At 39.7% G+C, this 19727-nt stretch overlaps 1 protein-coding gene across 1 annotated transcript in view; it reads left to right on the top strand.

Moving 5' to 3' along the window:
- Window positions 1–19727, top strand: part of LOC130861993 (24-hydroxycholesterol 7-alpha-hydroxylase) — a 92304-nt gene that overhangs the window by 55480 nt on the left and 17097 nt on the right. The window contains exons 8-10 of the mRNA XM_057751360.1: window positions 7264–7397; window positions 16621–16716; window positions 17580–17668. Coding sequence (XP_057607343.1) covers window positions 7264–7397; window positions 16621–16716; window positions 17580–17668 — 319 coding nt within the window. The remainder of the gene's footprint in view (window positions 1–7263; window positions 7398–16620; window positions 16717–17579; window positions 17669–19727) is intronic.

Genomic DNA, 19727 nt, shown 5'->3' with positions numbered 1-19727 from the left:
CACCTGTGACCTGAAGGGTGAATGGGAGCCAGCCTTTCAAACAGCTACAAAGGGCAGAGGGACTCATAATGAGGGTGGCACTTGCTGAGTTAATACCATTTGACAGCTAGAACTTTGAGAGATTTACACACATTTGCCTCTACAGCCCTGGCAGCAACTCTATGAGGCAGATACAGTCACTGCTCCTCCTTTATATTAGGTACACCAGCTGAGTCAGGTGAACAGGGTAGTGTACAAAGGTCACACAGTCTCCCAAGATTCCATGTGAGGGGCTATAAAAGGGGTATGTGGACTGTATTTGCCAAAGAGAAAACAATGGCGTTATCTTTCCACACCGAGGCATTTTATACTTCTCTTCAGACACCAACTGGATGTTGTAGAACTTAATCCAGTTTCTGTACTAGCTTCCTGATCTTAGTGGAGACCTTGAGAGTTCAGGGCTAAACCCCACTTTAGAGCCCTCGCTTTAAATATCCACAGAAAGTAGTAGGGCCCATATCTTTCAAGCTCTGTCCATCTTAGCTGCAAATTGGGGGCTTCCACAACCCTCCTCAAGTTATAGTGATTTGCCCTAATAATGCAGAGTTCAGAGAAACACTTAGCTTACCATCACTTAGTTATTTTGAAGCTTGTTATCACCGATGCAGAGGAGTAGCCAGATAGAGGGAAGCATCTGAACGGGGCCAGCAGTGAGATGTCTTGCCCCTTAGACCTGGTGTGTGTGACCCTCCCAACACATGGCTGTGTTCAAAAACTCCAGAAGAGATTTTAGGGACATTGCCTTTCACAAACGTGGTTGATTCAATCAAGAAGTTAAACTCCCCCAGAAGTTGAGGTGTGGGTTGAGGACTCAGAGTTCTCGTCTTATGATCCTGTGGTTGATTTCTTGGATAACTTTCCCCTGTCCTCCCAGCATCACCTCACTAACGTAAGTTCAAGTACGGATAAAAGACGCTCCTCTCTCCCGTCACTCGGTTGTCCACCAAAGTTTGAGGAGCCAAAGAACCAAGTGTAAATTCCGTATTCTGTCACAGTGTCAGTCAGAGGCAGCAGGGATGACTGATTGAAAGTTCTAGCAACTTGGCAGATTCCAACCATTTTCTGTCATGGCAAGACAACAGGGATGATTGTAGTGGAGGAAGAAAGAGTCTCAGTGTTGGCCATTGTGCTCTGAGAAGCCTTTTAGACTTTCTAGCAGAGCGAAGGGAGTGAGAACAAGCTGGGACTTAGGGAAGTGTTCAAGACAAGGGCTGGGGAGATGGCTCAGTGGGTAAAGTGCCCAGTACACAATTATGGTGGCCAAGTGAGCTCCCCAGCACCATGAAAAGCCAGGTATGAGCACACATGCCACTCCTGGGGTTGCAGTGGAGACAGACAGATACAGAAGACCCTCTGGCCAAGCGAGTCTAGTCAGAATTCTAAGCTCCAGGTTTAGTGACAAACTCAGAAAATACAGTGGAGAACAGGAGAGGAACTGCCCAGTGTCAAGGTCTGGCCACATGAGTGTACAGAGAAGAAGGTGCATGCATGTACACACACAGATACACACATACAAAGACACACAAACATACACACACAGATATAGAGAGACACACACAGACACATACATGTGTGCACATGTGCGTGCACTCATAACCTGACACCTCTGAGGGAAAGGAGCCTCTTATAATCACTGATGGCAACTGATTTTACTTTTGACAGATTTATTATTTTCATTTTATTTATTTTTATTTTTTATTTTGAGTCTCCCTTTGCAGCCCCACCTGGCCTGGAACTGTAGACCAGGTTGGCCTCAAACTCTCAGGCATCCACCTGCTTCTCTCCTGAGCAGTGCGGTTAAACGCCTGTGCCCCAGGTCCTGATGCACTGATGTTCATCAGCTGTCGTGACCACTGCAGATAAACGAGAGGACCCACTCATTGTAGTAAAGTCTTCCTTTAGCTCAGGAATCTTTAGGATTCGTCCGTGGTTGGCTGGCTCATTGTCTCTGGTCCTATGGGGAGACAGAGATGGAAGAGGACATGGGGATAAACTTGGTGCATTGGTCACAGTGACTTACTAAATGATGTCGAGACCAGATTGAAAGCAGTGCTATTCCGAGGAATTTTCAAAATGCAATTTTCCTTGAATTGTTCACCATTAAGTTGTATAATCTGACTGAAATTCCGTGACCACACTGAAGATTGTGTAAAGATTGACCTCCACTCCTTTTTTAGGTATCAACTTCTATTCATCTTAGGAAAGTCTAGTGTGTCTGTATACAGAGGGCATGCTCTTCATTCTAGAGAAACCACCCGTGACCCCACTGTCTTTGGATTCTATAGAAATAACAAAATAGAAAAGTAAAAGAGCTGGGCATGATGGTGCATGCCTTCAGTCAAAGCTATCAGAAGGATTAAGATTGAGTTCAAGGCCAGACCTGGTCTCCATTTGTCAAACCAAAACCAAAACAACAAAAACAAACAATAATTGTCAGGAAGGAAGGCCAGATCACTTTTAATATCTCTCTGTGTGTGTCTCTTTGTGTGTCTGTGTACAAGTATCTGTGTGTGTGGCTGTGTGAGTGTTTCTGTGTGTCTCTGTGTGTGTGTCTTTTAAAATTAACTTTGTTATCATGCAAATAAATGAGTTTCATTGTGATGTTTTCATATACAAATATCTCTGTTTATACTTTGGTTTTCTTCTACCTTTTTAAAATTGATTTTATTGACCTGTACATTTTCTCTGCTCCCCTCCCTGCTTCTCCCCTCCCGTTCAATCCTCTCCCAAGGGCCCCATGCTCCCAATTTACTCAGGAGATCTTGTCTTTTTCTACTTCACATGTAGATTGGATCCATGTATCTCTTAGGGTCTTCATTGTTGTCTAGGTTCTCTGGGATTGTGATTTGTAGGCTGGTTTTCTTTGGTTATCTCTAAAAGCCACTTATGAGTATGTATATATGATATTTGTCTTTCTAGGTCTGGGTTACCTCACTCAGTATGATGTTTTTCTAGATCCATCCATTTGCCTACAAAATTCAAGATGTTATTTTTTCTGCTGTATAGTACTCCATTGTGTAAATATACCACATTTCCGTATCCATTCTTCGGTAGAGGGGCATTTAGGTTATTTCCAGGTTCTGGCTATGACAAACAATGCTGCTATGAATAGTTGAGCACATGTCCTTGTGGTACAATTGAGCATCCTTTGGATATATACCCAAAAGTGGTATTGCTGGGTCTTGAGGAAGGTTGTTTCCTAATTTTCAGAGAAATCGCTACACTGACATCCAAAGGGGTTGTACCATCTTGCATTCCCACCAGCAATGAAGAAGTATTCCCTTTTCCCCACAACCTCTCCAGCATAAGTTGTCATCAGTGTTTTTGATCTTGGCTATTCTTACAGGTGTAAGATGGACTCTCAGCATTGTTTTGACTTGTATTTCTCTGATGGCTAAAGGTGTTGAGCATTTCCTTAAGTGTCTTTCAGCCATTTTAGATTCCTCTGTTGAGAGTTCTCTGTTTAGGTCTGTATTCCATTTTTTTTAATTGAATTATTTGTTCTTTTGATGACTAACTTCTTGAGTTCTTTGTATATTTTGGAGATCAGTCTTCTGTCTGATGTGTGAAGATTATTTCCCATTCTGTAGGCTGTCATTTTGTCTTGTTGACCATGTTTTTTGCTTTACAGAAGCTTTTCAGTTTCAGGAGGTCCCATTTATTAATTGTTCTCTCAGTGTCTGTGCCACTGGGGTTGTATTTAGGAAGTGGTCTCCTGTGCCAATGCATTCAGATGTACTTCCCACTTTCTCTTCTATGAGGTTCAGTGTGGCTGGCTTTATGTTGAGGTCTTTGATCCATTTGGATTTGAGTTTTGTCCATGGTGATAGATATGAATCTCATTTTTCTACATGTTGATATCCAGTTATGCCAGCACCATTTGTTAAATTGCTTTCTTTTTTCCATATGATATTTTTTGCTTCTTTGTCAAAAATCAGGTGTTCAAATGTGTGTGGATTAATATTTGGGTTTTCGGTTCGGTTCCATTGGTCCTCCTGTCTGTTCTTATGCCAATACCAGGCTGTTTTTAGTACTATAGCTTTGTAGTAGAGTTTGAAGTCAGGGATTGTGTTTGGCTATTCTGGGTTTTTTGCTTTTCCAAAAGTTGAGTACTGTTCTTTCGAGGTCTGTGAAGAATTTTGCTGGAATTTTGATGGGCATTGCATTGAATATGTAGATTGCTTTTGGTAAGATTGCCATTTTTACTGTTAATTCTGCCTACCTAAGGGCATGGGAGATCTTTCCACCTTCTGGTGTCCTCTTCATTTTCTTTCTTCAAAGATTTAAAGTTCTTGTCATACAAGTCTTCCACTTGTTTGGTTAGAGTTACTCTGAGATAGTTTATGCTATTTGTGGCTATTGTTTCTCTAATTTCTTTCTCAGCCCATTTATCATCTGTGGAAAGGAGGGGTACTGTTTTTTTTATTGTTGTTGTTAATCTTATATCCTGCTACATTACTGAAAGTGTTTATGAGTTGTAGAGGTTCCTTGGTAGAATTTTGGGGGTTGCTTATATAAACTATCATATCATCAGCAAATAGTAAGAGTTTGACTTCTTCTTTTCCGATTTGTATCCCCTTGATTTTCTTTTGTTGTTTTATTGCTCTATCTAGGACCTCAAGAACTATAAATGAGTAGATATGGAGAGAGTGAACAACCTTGTCTTGTTCCTGATTTCAGTGGAATTGCTAAGAGTTTCTCTCCATTTAGTTTGATGTTGGTTGTTGGCTTGCTTTATATTGCCTTTATTATGGTTAGGTATGTTCCTTGTATCTTTGCTCTCTCCAAGACCTTTATCCTGAAGGGATGTTATATTTTGCCAAAAGCTTTTTTAGCATCTAATGAGATGATCATGTAGTTTTTATTTTTCTGTCTGTTTATGTTATGGATTACATTGACAGATTTTTGTATGTTAAACCATCCCTGAATCTCTGGTATGAAGCCAACTTGATCATGGTGGATGATGGTTCTAGTGTGTTCTTGGATTCAATTTGCCAGTATTTTATTTAGTATTTTTGCATCAATGTTCATGAGTGAGATTGGTCTATAATTCTTTTTCTTAATAATGTCTTTATATGGTTTGGGTATCAAGGTAATTGTAGCTTCATAAAAAGAATTTAACAATGTTCCTTCTATTTCTGTTGTGAGGAATATTTGAGGAGTATTGATATTAGTTCTTCTCTGAAAATCTTGTAGAATTCTGAGCTGAAACCTTCTGGTCCTGGGCTTTTTTGGTTGGGAGACTTTTGATGACTGTTTCTATTCCTTTAGCAGTTATAGGTCTATTTAATTTAATTTGCTTATCTGGTCTTGATTTAATTTTGGTAAGTGATATTTATCCAGAAAGTTGTCCATTTTCTTTAAGTTTTCCAATCCATAGAATCATTAGGTCATATTTCAAAAACCTGTACTATGTTCTTATTCACCTCCTTGTTGCCTTTACCCATCTGACCTCCTGTGATTGACTCTTCCCTATAAATATATATTCCATAACACTCTCTTGTTCTGCCCCAGACTCTTTCTTCCCTCTCCTAGTTCCTTACTACAGTCATAGCCTATGTATGTGTAATACATACATTTCAATATAGATTCTGTGCTTAAGAGAAAACAGACCATTTATTTCTTTCTCAGTCTGGCTTATTGTATAATATAATGATCTTCAGCACTTAAAAAAGATTTATTTATTTTTATTTTATGTGTACGTGTGTTTGCCTGCATGTATGTATTTGCTCTATATGCTTGCCTGGTGCCAGAAGAGGATGTTGAATCTGCCCGGAACTGAAGTCATTGGTTGTTGTAAGTTCTGGGAAACAAACCCATGCCGTCTTCATGAGCAACAAGTACACTTAACTGCTGAGCCACCTTTCAGATCCAGTGATCTCAAATTGTATCCATTTTCATTCCTTTTTTCACCTGAATATAATTCCACTGTGTATATAAACCACATTTTCTTTATCCCTTTATCTGCTGATGGATGTCTAGGCTGTTTCTGTTATCTTGACTGTTGAGACCAGAGCAACAATAAAGAGGGATATGCAAGTATATGCAAGTATCTCTGTGTGTACGGCTTAGAGTCCTTTGGGACCATACCCAGGAGATGAATAACTGCATCACTGTTTTAGTCTCATCAGGACATTCCATAGTGAGCTCTGTAGAGGCTGCACCTGTTTACTGTCCCAGTAGCAATGTAGACAGGCTCTGCTTACTCTACATACATGCAAACATTTTCATTTGTCTGATGATAGCCATTCTTACTAGAATGAGATGCAATCCTAAAGTAGTTTTTGAGTGTATGTGTGTGTATGCATGTGTGTATATTTGTATGTATATGGATATATGTATGTATGTTTGCATATGTGTGTATGGATATATGTAAGTGCATATGAGAACGCGGTGATACTTATCTTCCACAGTTGGGTTTATTTTGCAATGTAATCATCTCCAGAACTTAAAAACATTATTTTTAATATATGAGTGCTTTTATCTACACACACACACACACACACATATGCACCATGTATGTACATGCAGTGCCTCTGATGGCTAAAAGAGGGCATCAGATCCCTGGAACACTCTGTACATCAGCTTGTAGAAAGTGGCGGTTGATGGTAGATGTCTTCTACAAAGCTTTTCTACCTTATTTTTCAAGACAGGTGTTTCAGTGACCCTGGAGTTTACTGATTCTGCTAGACTGGCTGGCCTGTAAATGTAGGGACCTCTGTCTCTACCTTTTAATGCTGACATTCAGACCCACCTAGCTTTTTCCATAGGTGCTGGGGATTCTAACTCAGTTCCCTATGCTTGCATGGCAAATCTTTACCAATTGAGCCATCTTCCAGCCCCTTACGGCAGTGTTGATTTGCATTCCCCAATGGCTAAGGCTGCCCAGCACTTTTTGGAAACCTTTACTTTACTGGCCTGCTGGATTTTCCCCTTATGCTACCAGTCTTTTACTGCTGTTTCGTTAAATGCAATGGGGGTTTTGACAAGGAAGAATGAGATGAGGAAAAACGGAACTGCTTTCCAGACAGGTACCATCTTAGCCATTTTGTAGCCACAGGACTGTTACAGCTAGTCCATTCTGACACAGAAAGGAAACGAAATCAATACACCCCAGCAGCACTTTCCTTGGCGAGCTTATCCCACATTGATGAGCTTGCTCAAAATCACCTCTGCTCTCTCTAGTGCATCTTTTCTTTAATTTTTAAACAATTCTCTTTACAGGGAAAGATAAGATTAACGTGTCTGACGATGACTTGAAGAAGCTCCTTCTAATTAAGTGGTGTGTTCTAGAAGCCATCCGCTTGAGAGCCCCTGGTATCATTACAAGAAAAGTAGTGAAGCCAATTAAAATTCTGGTAAGCTTTGGTTTTGTTTGGACATGATGAGCCTTCTAGGAAAAGTATGCATTTTGTTAAAGTTTTCTAGATTGATATATTATTGATTTCATCAAATTGTTATAACTGAATAGAAATTATATATATATATATATATATATATGTTTGTCATATACTTTGAAATATGTACATGTTTTGTAATGGCCAGACCAAGTAATTAACCTGTATATTATTTCAAACACTTAATCATTCTTGTGTGAAAATATTTATGCACTCTGTGAGCAGTTAGTACACTATTTCTAATGATGGCAACTACATGGTACACCATATCTCTTTAATACATTCTACTCTTTATATAGAATTTTGTATTATTTGACCAACATTCCTCAAGTCTCCTACCACCCAGCTCCCAAAAACTACATTTTTAAACACTAGCTCTGTGAGCCGAATTTCTACCTTTGAGATTACCAGCCTCTTGTCCCTCTGGGCCTGGCTTATTTATCCTCAAGCTTCTTCTGTGCAGTTGCAGAATTTCCATCTTTTAAAAATCTGAATGATATTTCATCATGCACACACATACCACTTTCTCCTCATTCATCTGCAGACCGGCACACTTTGATTCCGTGTCATGGTCACTGCAAAGCGTGCTGCTGTGAACACAAATATGAAGTTATCTTTTTGACATGTTAATTTCATATCCTTGGGCTGTTAATTTGGTAGTTGGATAGCTTGATCACACAGTAGTTCTACTATTAATCTTTTGAGGGACCCCCATATCATCTTCTACATGGCTATACTAATGAACAGTCTCCAGTGGTTCCCTTTTTGTCTTTCTCCTCTGACACTTCTGTTTCATTTGATAATACAATTCTAACTAGATTGAGATAATATCCTATGAGGTTTGGTTTTCCATTTCCCTGACAATGATAGTACAAGTTGTTTGTTTTTATAAACTTGTTGACTTTTGTAGGTCTTCTTTAGTAAATATTTTTCTGTTTATTCATGTGTGTGTTGTGCGTGGTGGTGATGTACATAAGTTCAGGAGAGGGTGATGGACTCCCCGAAAGTGGAGTTATAGGCAGATGCAAGCTGCTTAATGTTGATGCTGGGAATCAAACTGGGGTCCTCTAAGAGTACAACTCCTGAATCATCTCTCCAGCCAGTACAATGAGCACTCCAAACTGCTGAGTCATCTCTCCAGTCAGTACAATGAGCACTCCAAACTGCTGAGTCATCTCTCCAGCCAGTACAATGAGCCCTATAAACTACTGAGTCATCTCTCCAGTCAGTACAATGAGCCCTTAAACTGCTGAGTCATCTCTCCAGCCAGTACAATGATCCCTCTAAACTGCTGAGTCATCTCTTAGTCAGTTCTTGACTCTTCTTTTAAGAACTGTGTGCTTAGATCTTTGTATATTTTGTAGATGTACTTTGTTCTTACTAAGGAGTTGTTTGAGCTGCTTGTATTGGAAACTAACCTTTTATCAGATGTACGCTTCAGACCTATCTCATCCTATCCCGCTTAGCTGTGCCTTCCTTACTTATATGGAAGAGTTTTAGTTTAGAGTCATCTAGTTTGTGTGATTTCACTTTTGTTGTCTGAGCATTTGGATTCTTCAAATCCTCATTTCCCAGATCAATACCAGGGGGGTTTTCCTCTATGCTTTGTCTGGCAGTTTCACACACACAAGTTTAATCCATTTGAGTTGATTTTATACACTGTATGAGATAAGACCCTAATTTCTTCATTTGCATATTGATACCCAATTAACCCAACACCACTGCTTAAGAAAACTGGTATCTGTATCAGAAGTCATAAATGAGTGATCAATTTCAGGGGTCTCTTCTGTTCTTTGGGTTTGTGTAATTGGTTTTGTGCTCTTCTGATTAGGGTGGCTTTTTAGTACCTTTTAGGTCATGTGGTACACTGACTCCAGCTTTGTTAATTGGGTTAAGATTCTTACGGCTATTTGGGGCCTTTTGTGATTCCTTGTGAATTTTAAGATTTTATTTTTCCAGCCGTGCGGTGGTGGTGCACGCCTTTAATCCCAGCACTCGGGAGGCAGAGGCAGGCGGATCTCTGTGAGTTTGAGGCCAGCCTGGTCTACAAGAGCTAGTTCCAGAACAGGCTCTAAAACTACAAGGAAACCCTGTCTTGAAAAAAAAAAAAACAAAAAAAAAAACAAAGTTTATTTTTCTAATGGAAAAATGGAAAATGTTATTGGGTTTTGATAGTGTACTTAAATTCCCATGAGTCCCAAGTGACCCTAGAACAGTTTCAAGCAGTACGTTAAATGACACCATCTCATTCAGAGAGAGATTTGTCTTTTGGAAAATATTGTCACTAATGTATAAACTTTCGAGTAGAAATTTGGCCATGTGATTCTATATCAGTTATATAATGTTGTTTAAGCCAAGCAGGTGGACTTTTGTCAGCTGACTCAATGGTATTTATTTTTAAAAATGTTATTTTGAGAATTCTATATGTGCATATGGTGATTTTCAGTAACATTCACTGCTCCTCTCCCCCTCTAGTTCTTTTCAGATTGTTTCCCTTGTCTTCTTCCAAACTTGGTGTCCTCTTTTTTAGTTAATACACACTGAATATAGTTAGTGCTGCTCATATAGCCATGAATGTAGAGCCTGGATAACCTATCAGAGGCTACACCTTAGAGAAAATGGATTTCTCCTCTCCTGTCAGCTGTCAGCTGTACATAGCTCCTCAGCTAGGGGTGGGGACCTGTGTGCCCCTCCCCCATCCATGTTGACTTGAGCCTGTGCATACCTTGAGCACTCAACTACAGGAGCTCATGAACGCATAGCTCTGCCACATCCAGAAGACATGCTATTCCTTCCCAGTCTCTTAGAATTCTCCACTCATTCTTGTAAGTGGACAATTCTCTCCCACCTGCCAGTTCCCGAACGACCACTCTGAGGCTTAATATTAATTGCAAACTTTTTAGCCTATTAGCTCAAGCTAATTATGAACTAGCTCTTACAACTTAAATCAACCCATTTCTATTATTCTGTATTTACCATGAGGTCTGTGGCTTTTTACCTCATATCTTGCTTCTGCTGGTGTCTCCCTGACTCTACCTTCTTTCTTTCTGTGTCTGTTTTGATTTCCCCCCTGGCTCTATTCTGCCTGGCTATTGGCCAAATCAGCTTCTTTATTAACCGATGATAAAAAGATATATTCACAGCATACAGAAGGGCATCCAACATCATCTCCCTTTTCTGTCTAGTTAAAAAGGAAAGTTTTAACTTTAACATAGTAAAATTACATATAACAAAATGGTTATCAAGAAAGAATTACAGTTACAATATTTAGTCTATTTGCATTTGACAAAATTAAATAAAATATTATATCATGTTTCATCTTTTTGAGTCTAAAGTTTCGTATATAATTTATCTTTTATCATAACTAAGGAAAATTACAATTATAACTATCTAGTCTTCAACTCCATCAAAGACCCCTGAAGGATATGATGTTACCTAAGTAACTGGAAACTGCATTGTAAGCAACTTCCAAAACTCTAGAAATGACAGAGACATCTGGCTTCCTGGACAGTTACCCAAAGTTCTTTTGTAATGTTGGGGCATCCATCTTTAGCCTATAGGCCAAGAATGTCTGGCAGATTTGTCAGTGAGGCAGGAAATCTGAAGGACTGTCACGCCTGTTTTGGCAAAATTCATCAGTCACTTTCTTCTGTGTCCTGCAGAGTGTCTGGCAGACTCTTTCATGAAGCAGGAACCCTGAAGGACTGCCCCACCTTGTTTAGCAGTCACTTTTCTGTGGGTCCAACATGTCCAGTTCATACAGCATATTATCAAGCAGTCCAGGCGAGAACAATTTTTTTTTTTTTTTGCACAAATGACTAATCTTGACACACTGAAAGCAAACTCCTTAAAGAGCTTCTTTGATCCCCATCATTCTCTTGAAGTAATTGGTGCTTCCAGGAGCAGGAATCTCTCACTGTTGAGAAATGTCTACGTTCTTAAAACATTTTAAATGTCATATTCTGTAAGTCTTTGAAGTGTTTGAAGATTACCTATCTATTTGAAATATATCTCTGCATATCTAGAAAACCTAACTAATACAACATAAGTTTGATTATTATAGATGACTAATAATTTGTATTTTTAACTATACATTACATTTTTCAATGAGCTACATAAAGATAATATCTTAAACTAGAGTAGAAATATACATATAGTATAACAAAATTGACCTGAAATTTGTATCAATAAACCAAAATCCATACCAATATAAAGTATTTCGAGATTGACAGTTGTTTTTTGGCTTAAAGTAGATTCAGTAATCTGCTTTTTATCATTTATATATCACATCCCCCTCTTTTCTTTAGAAAGAGATTGGCTATGACCATTAATCATTTATAACCAAACCCTTTAAATGAAAATGAACATTTATAAACAATATCTTGGGAATTTGGGTATAGTTTTCTATAATTCCTGCTTATTGGGTGTGCTGTTAATCATATGGGAATCCTGAGAAAAAATAGAATTATGGTTAAAACTTGGTTGTAGCAATCTGTGAGACTGGATACTCTTTCCCAGTTGCCGTGAAGGATATTGGATCACCTGTGTCATTGCTCCCATGGAAACTTCTCAAGGAGTCTTCCTTGATCAAGCCACATTAGCCAGAAGAATTCACAGCTCTTCATCTTCTGTGGAAACAAAAGCAGAACCTCTTTTCCAAAGCAACATATCCTTACACCCAAATCTTGAAGTCAAGATACCTTCTGTTGGTTTAGCTTAGCAGTCCCACAATCATTTGATTGTCTCTGCAGTTGTTGTTCCTTTCTTATTAGCATTTAGAAAATTAGGTTACTAAGGCGTTATGTAGTCTATCTCTGGGGGGTATTTATTACCCCCTTTCTTTTAAAGTGCAATTAGATATTTCTAAAACTGCTTGTCCTGTAGGATTATGTGGTATACCTGTAACATGCTTTATATTATAATATGCAAAAATCTGTTTTATTTTACTAGTGATATATGCTGGAGCATTGTCAGTCTTAATTTATGTAGGTATTACCATGATGGCCATGACTTCTGATAGGTGTGTAATTACAGAATCAGCCTTTTCAGAACTCAAAGCAGTTGCCCATTGAAATCCTGAATATGTATCTGTTATAGGGTGTACATATTTAATTTTCCTATTTCTGAAAAATGAAGCACATCCATTTGCCACATTTCATTTCTTTGCATGCCTTTAGGGTTATTTCTTGCAGGTCATGGAGTTTAATTATACAAGGAACAAGTAGGATATTTTTTCACAATTTCCTTGGGTTGTTGCCAAGTGATGGAAAAATCCTTTTTCAAACCTTTGCTATTTACATAGCATTTTTTATCGAATTCTGAGGCCCCCAGCACATTTTCTATTAATAACTAATCAATTTCATCATTACATTGTGCTAGAGCACCTGGTAGACCCATATACACAGAAAAGGGGAAATGTTGTAGGCTATCTTTTTGTATGCTGTGAATATGTTTTATTACCATTGGTTTATTTCTTTATTAAAAGAAAGTGATTTGGCCAATAGCCAGGCAGAATAGAACCAGGCAGGAAATCCAAACAGAGATATAGGGAGAAAAAGAGCAGAGTCGGGGAGACACCAGCAGCCGCTGGAGAAGCAAGATGTGAGGTAATTCCATAGCCATGTGGCAATTCCATAGCCATGTGGCAATTCCATAGCCATGTGGCAATACATAGATTAATAGAAATGGATTAACATAAAATGTGAAAGCTAGTTAGTAATAAGCCTGAGCCATCGGCCAAGCAGTTTGTAATTAATATTAATTCTCAGAGTGGATATTCAGGAACTGGTGGGCAGGAGAGAAGCCCAGTTACACCCTCTTCTTGCAATTCCCTGAGCCTTGCAGCAAGGAGATGTAATATAGACTTATGGACATACCATCTCTAGGTGTATACTCCATTAACACCTATTTCTTGCTCTCTGATTCTCAACAAGTATCTTTGAGCAGGACATGAGAGAAGTGTCTCTGAGTGCCTGGGAGAAGTTTCTATGTTTACCTAGGTGAACATAGGTGAGAAGAGAACAAAAAGGGCTTGGATCAGCTCGGCACAGGGATGGCAGTGGAGTGAGGGCAGGTTGGGGGGAGCTTCTCCAGGTCACCATGGAGAGTCAGTGCATGTGGGAGACTGTAGTGACTCAATCACCAGAACCAAAATCTCACCAGAATTATCTGGCTCAAGGGCCTTCAATACCCAGGAAGACACATCAATTCTGTCCATTATTTTGTTTACCTTTCTTTATCCAAAGATTGAGAGCTTTTGGCTTGATACCAGGGGATTTTGGTAGACCAAAAAAGAAATAAAAATCCCAATTTGTAACAGTTAAAATGTTTGCATCCCCATGAAGTCAAAGTTAGTTTCATTGATCTTACATAAACTATAGCATTTTGTTTTACTGGGATTTGGATAGTTTTACTTTTAATTAATCTATTGATTACTTTAAACTGTGAATGTGCTCTGAGAGGAAGTTGTCTGCCTGTCGCAGTGAAACAGAGGAATGTGTTTGGTCCTCTGAATGTTAGTATAACCCCAATTGAGCTTCCACTAAGCACCATCTGTACTCTGGTTCAAAAGATAATTTACAGATTTAATATAGATGTCTCTGTGTCAGTGTCTGTGTCAATGTCCTGATGGCTTTTTCAAGCAAACAGATTTCTTAAAAAACTATGTAATCCTATTATTTCATTTATTTTAGAAATTTTGTGAGTGGTCATTTGGGGCAGGGTGTTGAAACGGGGGCTTATTCTGAGGGGGACACATATGTACTTCAGCCTGGCCTGGAACTTGTGATGACTCTCCTGCCTCAGCCTCTAAAGTACTAGGGTTGTAAGTTATTATCCACTCTGTCTGGTCTTTTGCTGTTGTTTAAAGTTTTGGTTTTCAGTTTTATGCCACTTGTTTGCAGACATACGATTGCTCTTTGTTTCTTTCTGGGGTAACAGGGATAGAACTCGGGACCTAGTGTGTGTTTGGCAAGCACTCTACTACCAAGCTGTATTCCCAGCCAATAGATAGGAATGTTTGTAGATTTCCGTGATTTCTTTGATGTAGGCATTATTTTTATTTCTGTCCTTTTGTTTTCTTATAATCACACTGGCTGTAGTTTGCATCACTCTGTTGACGATGGAAAGTGTCCAGCAGGGCTTTGTCCTAGTCCTAAGGAGAGAGCCTTTCATTTTCTCCATTGAGTACCATGCTGGGTATAGAATTTTTATAGATGCTCTTTGTCAAGTTCAAGACATTTTATTTCTCTTTTGCTGAGAATTTTGTTAATCATAAATCAGTGCTGAATTTTCCTTCTCGCTTTTCTATATCAGTTGACAGAACCATATGATTTCCCATGTTTGTCCTATTGATATTGGTTATTATATTATTAATAATCAAATATTAAATCAGCCTTTCACTTCCATGATAAATCACTTGATTATAGTGTGTGTGGTATGTGTTTTGTGCATGTTTTATATGTTCTGTGCATATGCTTCTGGAAGATAGAGGTTCACAGAGATTGACAAAGGGTGCCTCCTCAACCTCTCTGTACTGATTCTTTTTACATATTATTGAATTTGTTCTGTTGATATTTGAAAGTTTGATCATTTCTATTTAAAAAATTATCACAAGTAAAAACAATGACTACTTAATTATACTAATTATTAATAATAATAAAGAGTGGTGATCAATCTTTTATATTCACCATTCTGTATACACACATGTATATACACTCATGGTGTGTATACACATAGACACATACATATGTATACATACGCATATGTATGTGTTTGTGTGTATATATGCACCCCTTGCCTGCCTAGTTTTGTGCCCAATACCCAAGCTGGGTGGCTCACAGTTGCCTGCAATGCCAGAGGATCTGACACCCTCTTGAAGCCTCTGTTGTCACTAGCATGCATATACATATGTAACACCCGATTCTGTGTTACCCCCTCAGTACAGTTCGCATGCCACTGTACCGTATGCGAGTCAGGCAAGGGCCTGGAGATTGAAAGAACACACAAAGAGACCTGGGTCATTCGAAAGGAGATCAGCCGAATGCCATTTATTCAAACTTGGGGAAATCCTTATATACCTAGCTGCTGCACAAGGATTTCCGCCCTGGCAGGTGGGAAATTACCATACCAACAATGGAGTCAAGGCCCTACAACTAATCACCAGGCGGGGCAGAGGGAGCACAGGAACAAACAGGATGCTTAGATAGCTGACCAGAAACTGTCCTCAAGATGCACCCCAGGAACAAGGGTAGACCCGGGCCCTACATACATATATACTCACATACACATAATTTTAAAAAATCAGGTTTGGGGAGATGGCTCAGTGGTTAAGAGCATGTACTGCTTTTGTAAAAGCCCCAGGTTTGGCTCCCGGCACCCACATGGCAGCTCACAACTGGCTATAACTCCCACTCCAGGGGAATCCGGTGCCCTCTTCTAGACTCCGCATGTACATAGACAAACACGTAATCAAAATAAAATAAATCTTTAAGAAAATAAAATGCTGACATTTAACTAATATCTACCTCTGTATAGCCAAACATGTACAAGTGACTAGTAATCAGAATTAGAAACCAGTCATCTTCTAATTGGACCATAGAAATGATCTATCCAGGGAAAGGGGGAGATGGCTTGGTCTGTGGAAGGACTTGTCTTGCAAGAATGAAGTTCAGGTCCTCAACAAAAGCCAGGTGTAGCAGTGAGCACTCATTATTACGGTGCTGAGGAAAAGAGACAGGCAGACCCCAGGGACTTGCTGGACAACAAGCGCAACTTGGAATGATTGGTTCCAGGTTCAGCAGAGACCCTGGATCTCAAACACTGGGGCTGGTGAGATGACTCAGCAGGTAAAGGCACTTACCGCCCAGCCTGACGCCTACATTCACTTCCCAGAATCCAGCAACCACAAGTTGTCCTCTGTTTGCTACACATATGCCATGGCATGTGCGTGTGCACACACACACACACACACACACAGAGACAGAGAGACAGAGAGTCAGAGAGAGAGACAGAGAGAGAGAGAGACAGAGAGAGATTGACGTAGCCAGGAAAGTTGGGTTTTTCTCACACTTACTATAAAATGTCTCTTTTTCACAGTATTGCTGTAGCTTTGTTTTTAATGATCCAAACTCTCCTTAAAACTTATTCCAAAATAAGTTATTTGAAGCTGATTTTTCTATTTTAGAGTCATACAGTTCCTCCTGGTGATCTATTGATGGTGTCTCCGTTCTGGCTACATAGAAATCCAAAATATTTTCCTGAACCTGACTCATTCAAACCTGTAAGTGCTCTCTTTCAATATGTATTGTCCTTTATAATTTCTGTTGCTTTTTGCTAAGAATATAAGTACATAAATTAACTGAGTATGTCTCAGTAAGGAGCCATATTTTCTGGCAACCGTGTCCAAAGTTGGCTACGATGGACCATTAGCATTTTCAATGTAGATGTCACAGCATTGATAGGTCAAGTGGAGTGTGGAATGAGCATCCTCAAAGATGGACTTTTATGCAAAATTAGGAAAGAATATGAAAGCTAGTAGCCCTGGCTCTACTGGAAGGAAGTCTTATTTTGTGTTTCTTGGGCAACTGCTTCTGTTACTGGTTTCCAAGGAGCCCACAAAATAAAAACACAACAAATTAAAGTGGTGATCTGTTGCTTCATCTGCTTGGGGAATCACAGGCCTGTGCCGTTCCAAGAGTTCATCTAGTTCATGTCTTGCCCTTAGGAAAGTCTGGGAGCACTGGCACCCAGATGTATTATTCCATGTCCCAGGCTTCCTCCAGGCAAGCAGTTTTGTCGGTGCCTTGCTGTTAAATTTATTATTATGATTAATTTTATGATAAAGCCTGAGACCGTGTTATAAATAGTCTTCCTCTGCTGAGGTCAATTCTGTAGGTGATTTACATTGTCATTTACATCTGCCACTTAACAGGATTCTTGTTAAGTCTTTTTTGTTTATAAGTTCATGTTCCAAAACCACAATTGTGTCTGATATTAATAACAGGTTGGAAAAAATGACCCACAACGCCACAACTTTGTATGCAAGGATTAGCTGTACAGCATCATTTTTAGCCCAGAGAAGTAGAGTTAAGCTTATTTATATAAAGCTGGTTTAGGAAAAAAAAAAGTATTTTCTTCCCACAGGAACGCTGGAAAGAGGCAAATTTAGATAAGAATGCTTTCTTGGACGGCTTCATGGCTTTTGGAGGCGGGAAGTTCCAGTGTCCCGGAAGGTCAGTGCGACAGCTGGACAGCATGGATGCAGAAAGTGAACAGAAAGACAGTGGCTCCGGGGAAGCATGACACCCAGTCCCTTTATGATCGAGCTACAGGGAAATCTAGGAGGGCACATTTGGTTTGTTTGGGCAGTGGTGGGGTGGGGTGTCTGTGGGAATGTCTGCAGTGACTTCTGACGAGAGACCTCAGGAGATGACACTACACGAGCTGGTGCCAGGGGATATTGGGGCCTCCACAGTTCATGGATGGGCAGTTTCAAGTACTGCCTGCCCACGTGTGCATGTCATCAGAGGGTATGTGAAGCATGTGTGCAAATGCATTTGCATACACGTGTCTGTGCAGATGAGAGTACACACATAGATGTTCTTCCTCAGGGACTCCCCACATTTTCTTTGTGACGGGGTCTTTCGTTGTCTTCAACTGGCCAAGTAGACTATGCTGGCAGGCCAGGGAGGTCCAAGAATCTGCCTGTGCCCACCTCTGCAGCCCTGGGATTAAAGGTGCATGCCTCTATGCCTGAGTTTTACTTGTTTGGTGTGTGTGTTTGTGTGTGTGTGTGTGTTTAATATAAGCTTTAGGAATAAACTTAGGTCCTTGTGCTGGCCTTGCAGTTATCTTCCAAGCAGATAACCACATTTTAAAGAGCAAAGGAGTACATTTGATTGGCTACAGTGCTGTCATAGACGTTTGCTAGGGTTCTGGACATTGCTGGCTTGTAGGTAGGCAGCAATTGATATGTGGTCCTTTATCTGGTTCCTTTGCCTGCGGAGCCTCCCCCTGGGCACTCTTTATAGTTCAGTGCATCCGCAGTCAGTGCACTCGGCACCTGTTCTAGCACAAGTCTCTATCATTTAATGGACTGTTTATATTACTTATCCAACCAGGAAAACATTGACCATTTCCTTTTGCCCCGGATAGGCACTGGGGAAGGCGGACATGATCTGTGTCTCGTGAGATTCACGCTCTACATTAGATAACTCCCATTTCTTCATTGAAGAAGACCAAATTGGAGAAATATTGTCATTTATTTGTAATTCTTCCACTCAGGAAATCATTACAGATTCTTTTTAAAAAGTATGTTTAACAAACTTTAATTTCTTAATTTAAAAAGTCACTCATTGTCATCTCAATAGTAATTTCAGATCATATTCACAATCATTATCCTGTAAAGCATTAACTCTATTCCTCTTTCCGTGTGTTTTAGAGTATCAATATGATTTTTATAGTTACATCTCTTCCTAAATGATTTTAATTCAGTCTTAGCCAACCATGAAAATTCTGACCTCCCCTTTAGAACTGATTTCAGGGACCTAAATCTGAGCAGATTGGTACATGGTGTTTCCCTGCAAACAGGTGTTAATATGCCCTATATAAAATGACCCATTCAAAGCAAAAGGGGACTTTTGTATACATAATTAGGAAAAGATATTTACTTTATCCCTCGTACCCCAATCAAATATTGTCATCCTCAACAACAACAGAGACAAATCAGCCAGGGCTTAGAGTGGCCATCTTTATGACAGGTTGGAGCCTGTGGATGAGAGAGCAATGATATGGAAAGATCCTGGGTCTGTGTGATAGACACCACTGTGTCACGTACGGAAGCATCCTGAAGAGCTTGTCTAGTTTCTGTTTTATTTGATGATCAATGTCCACATTTTAAAGACAGTTTTGGGTAGAGGTTCTATGCTTAGAGCTGGATAGCTACTCACATATCCACCTCACTGACAGCAGCCAGACACTATCAATGCCTGCCAGACAGTGCATGAGGAAAGCTGAAACAGTACAACAGCAACAAAACCCACCTCATTCATTCTGACTCTCATGATTGCCACTTTAGAAAACCAGTTTGTTAAAGAGTAAAAGACTTATCTCACTTTTTAATTTACATCTGTGTGCGTGAGTATCTCTGTGTGAGTATGTACACGTGTGTAGGTGCCCACAGGGGCCAGAAGAGGGCATCAGAACTCGGAGATCTGGTGTTACCAGCCTTTACAACATGGTGATGTGCGTGCTTGAACTTGTGTGCTTTGCAAGAGCAGCCATTTCTCCAGG

Source organism: Chionomys nivalis, chromosome 19 (assembly GCF_950005125.1).
Source record: "Chionomys nivalis chromosome 19, mChiNiv1.1, whole genome shotgun sequence".
Taxonomy (NCBI): domain Eukaryota; kingdom Metazoa; phylum Chordata; class Mammalia; order Rodentia; family Cricetidae; genus Chionomys; species Chionomys nivalis.
This window is presented reverse-complemented; position numbering and strand designations above follow the sequence as displayed.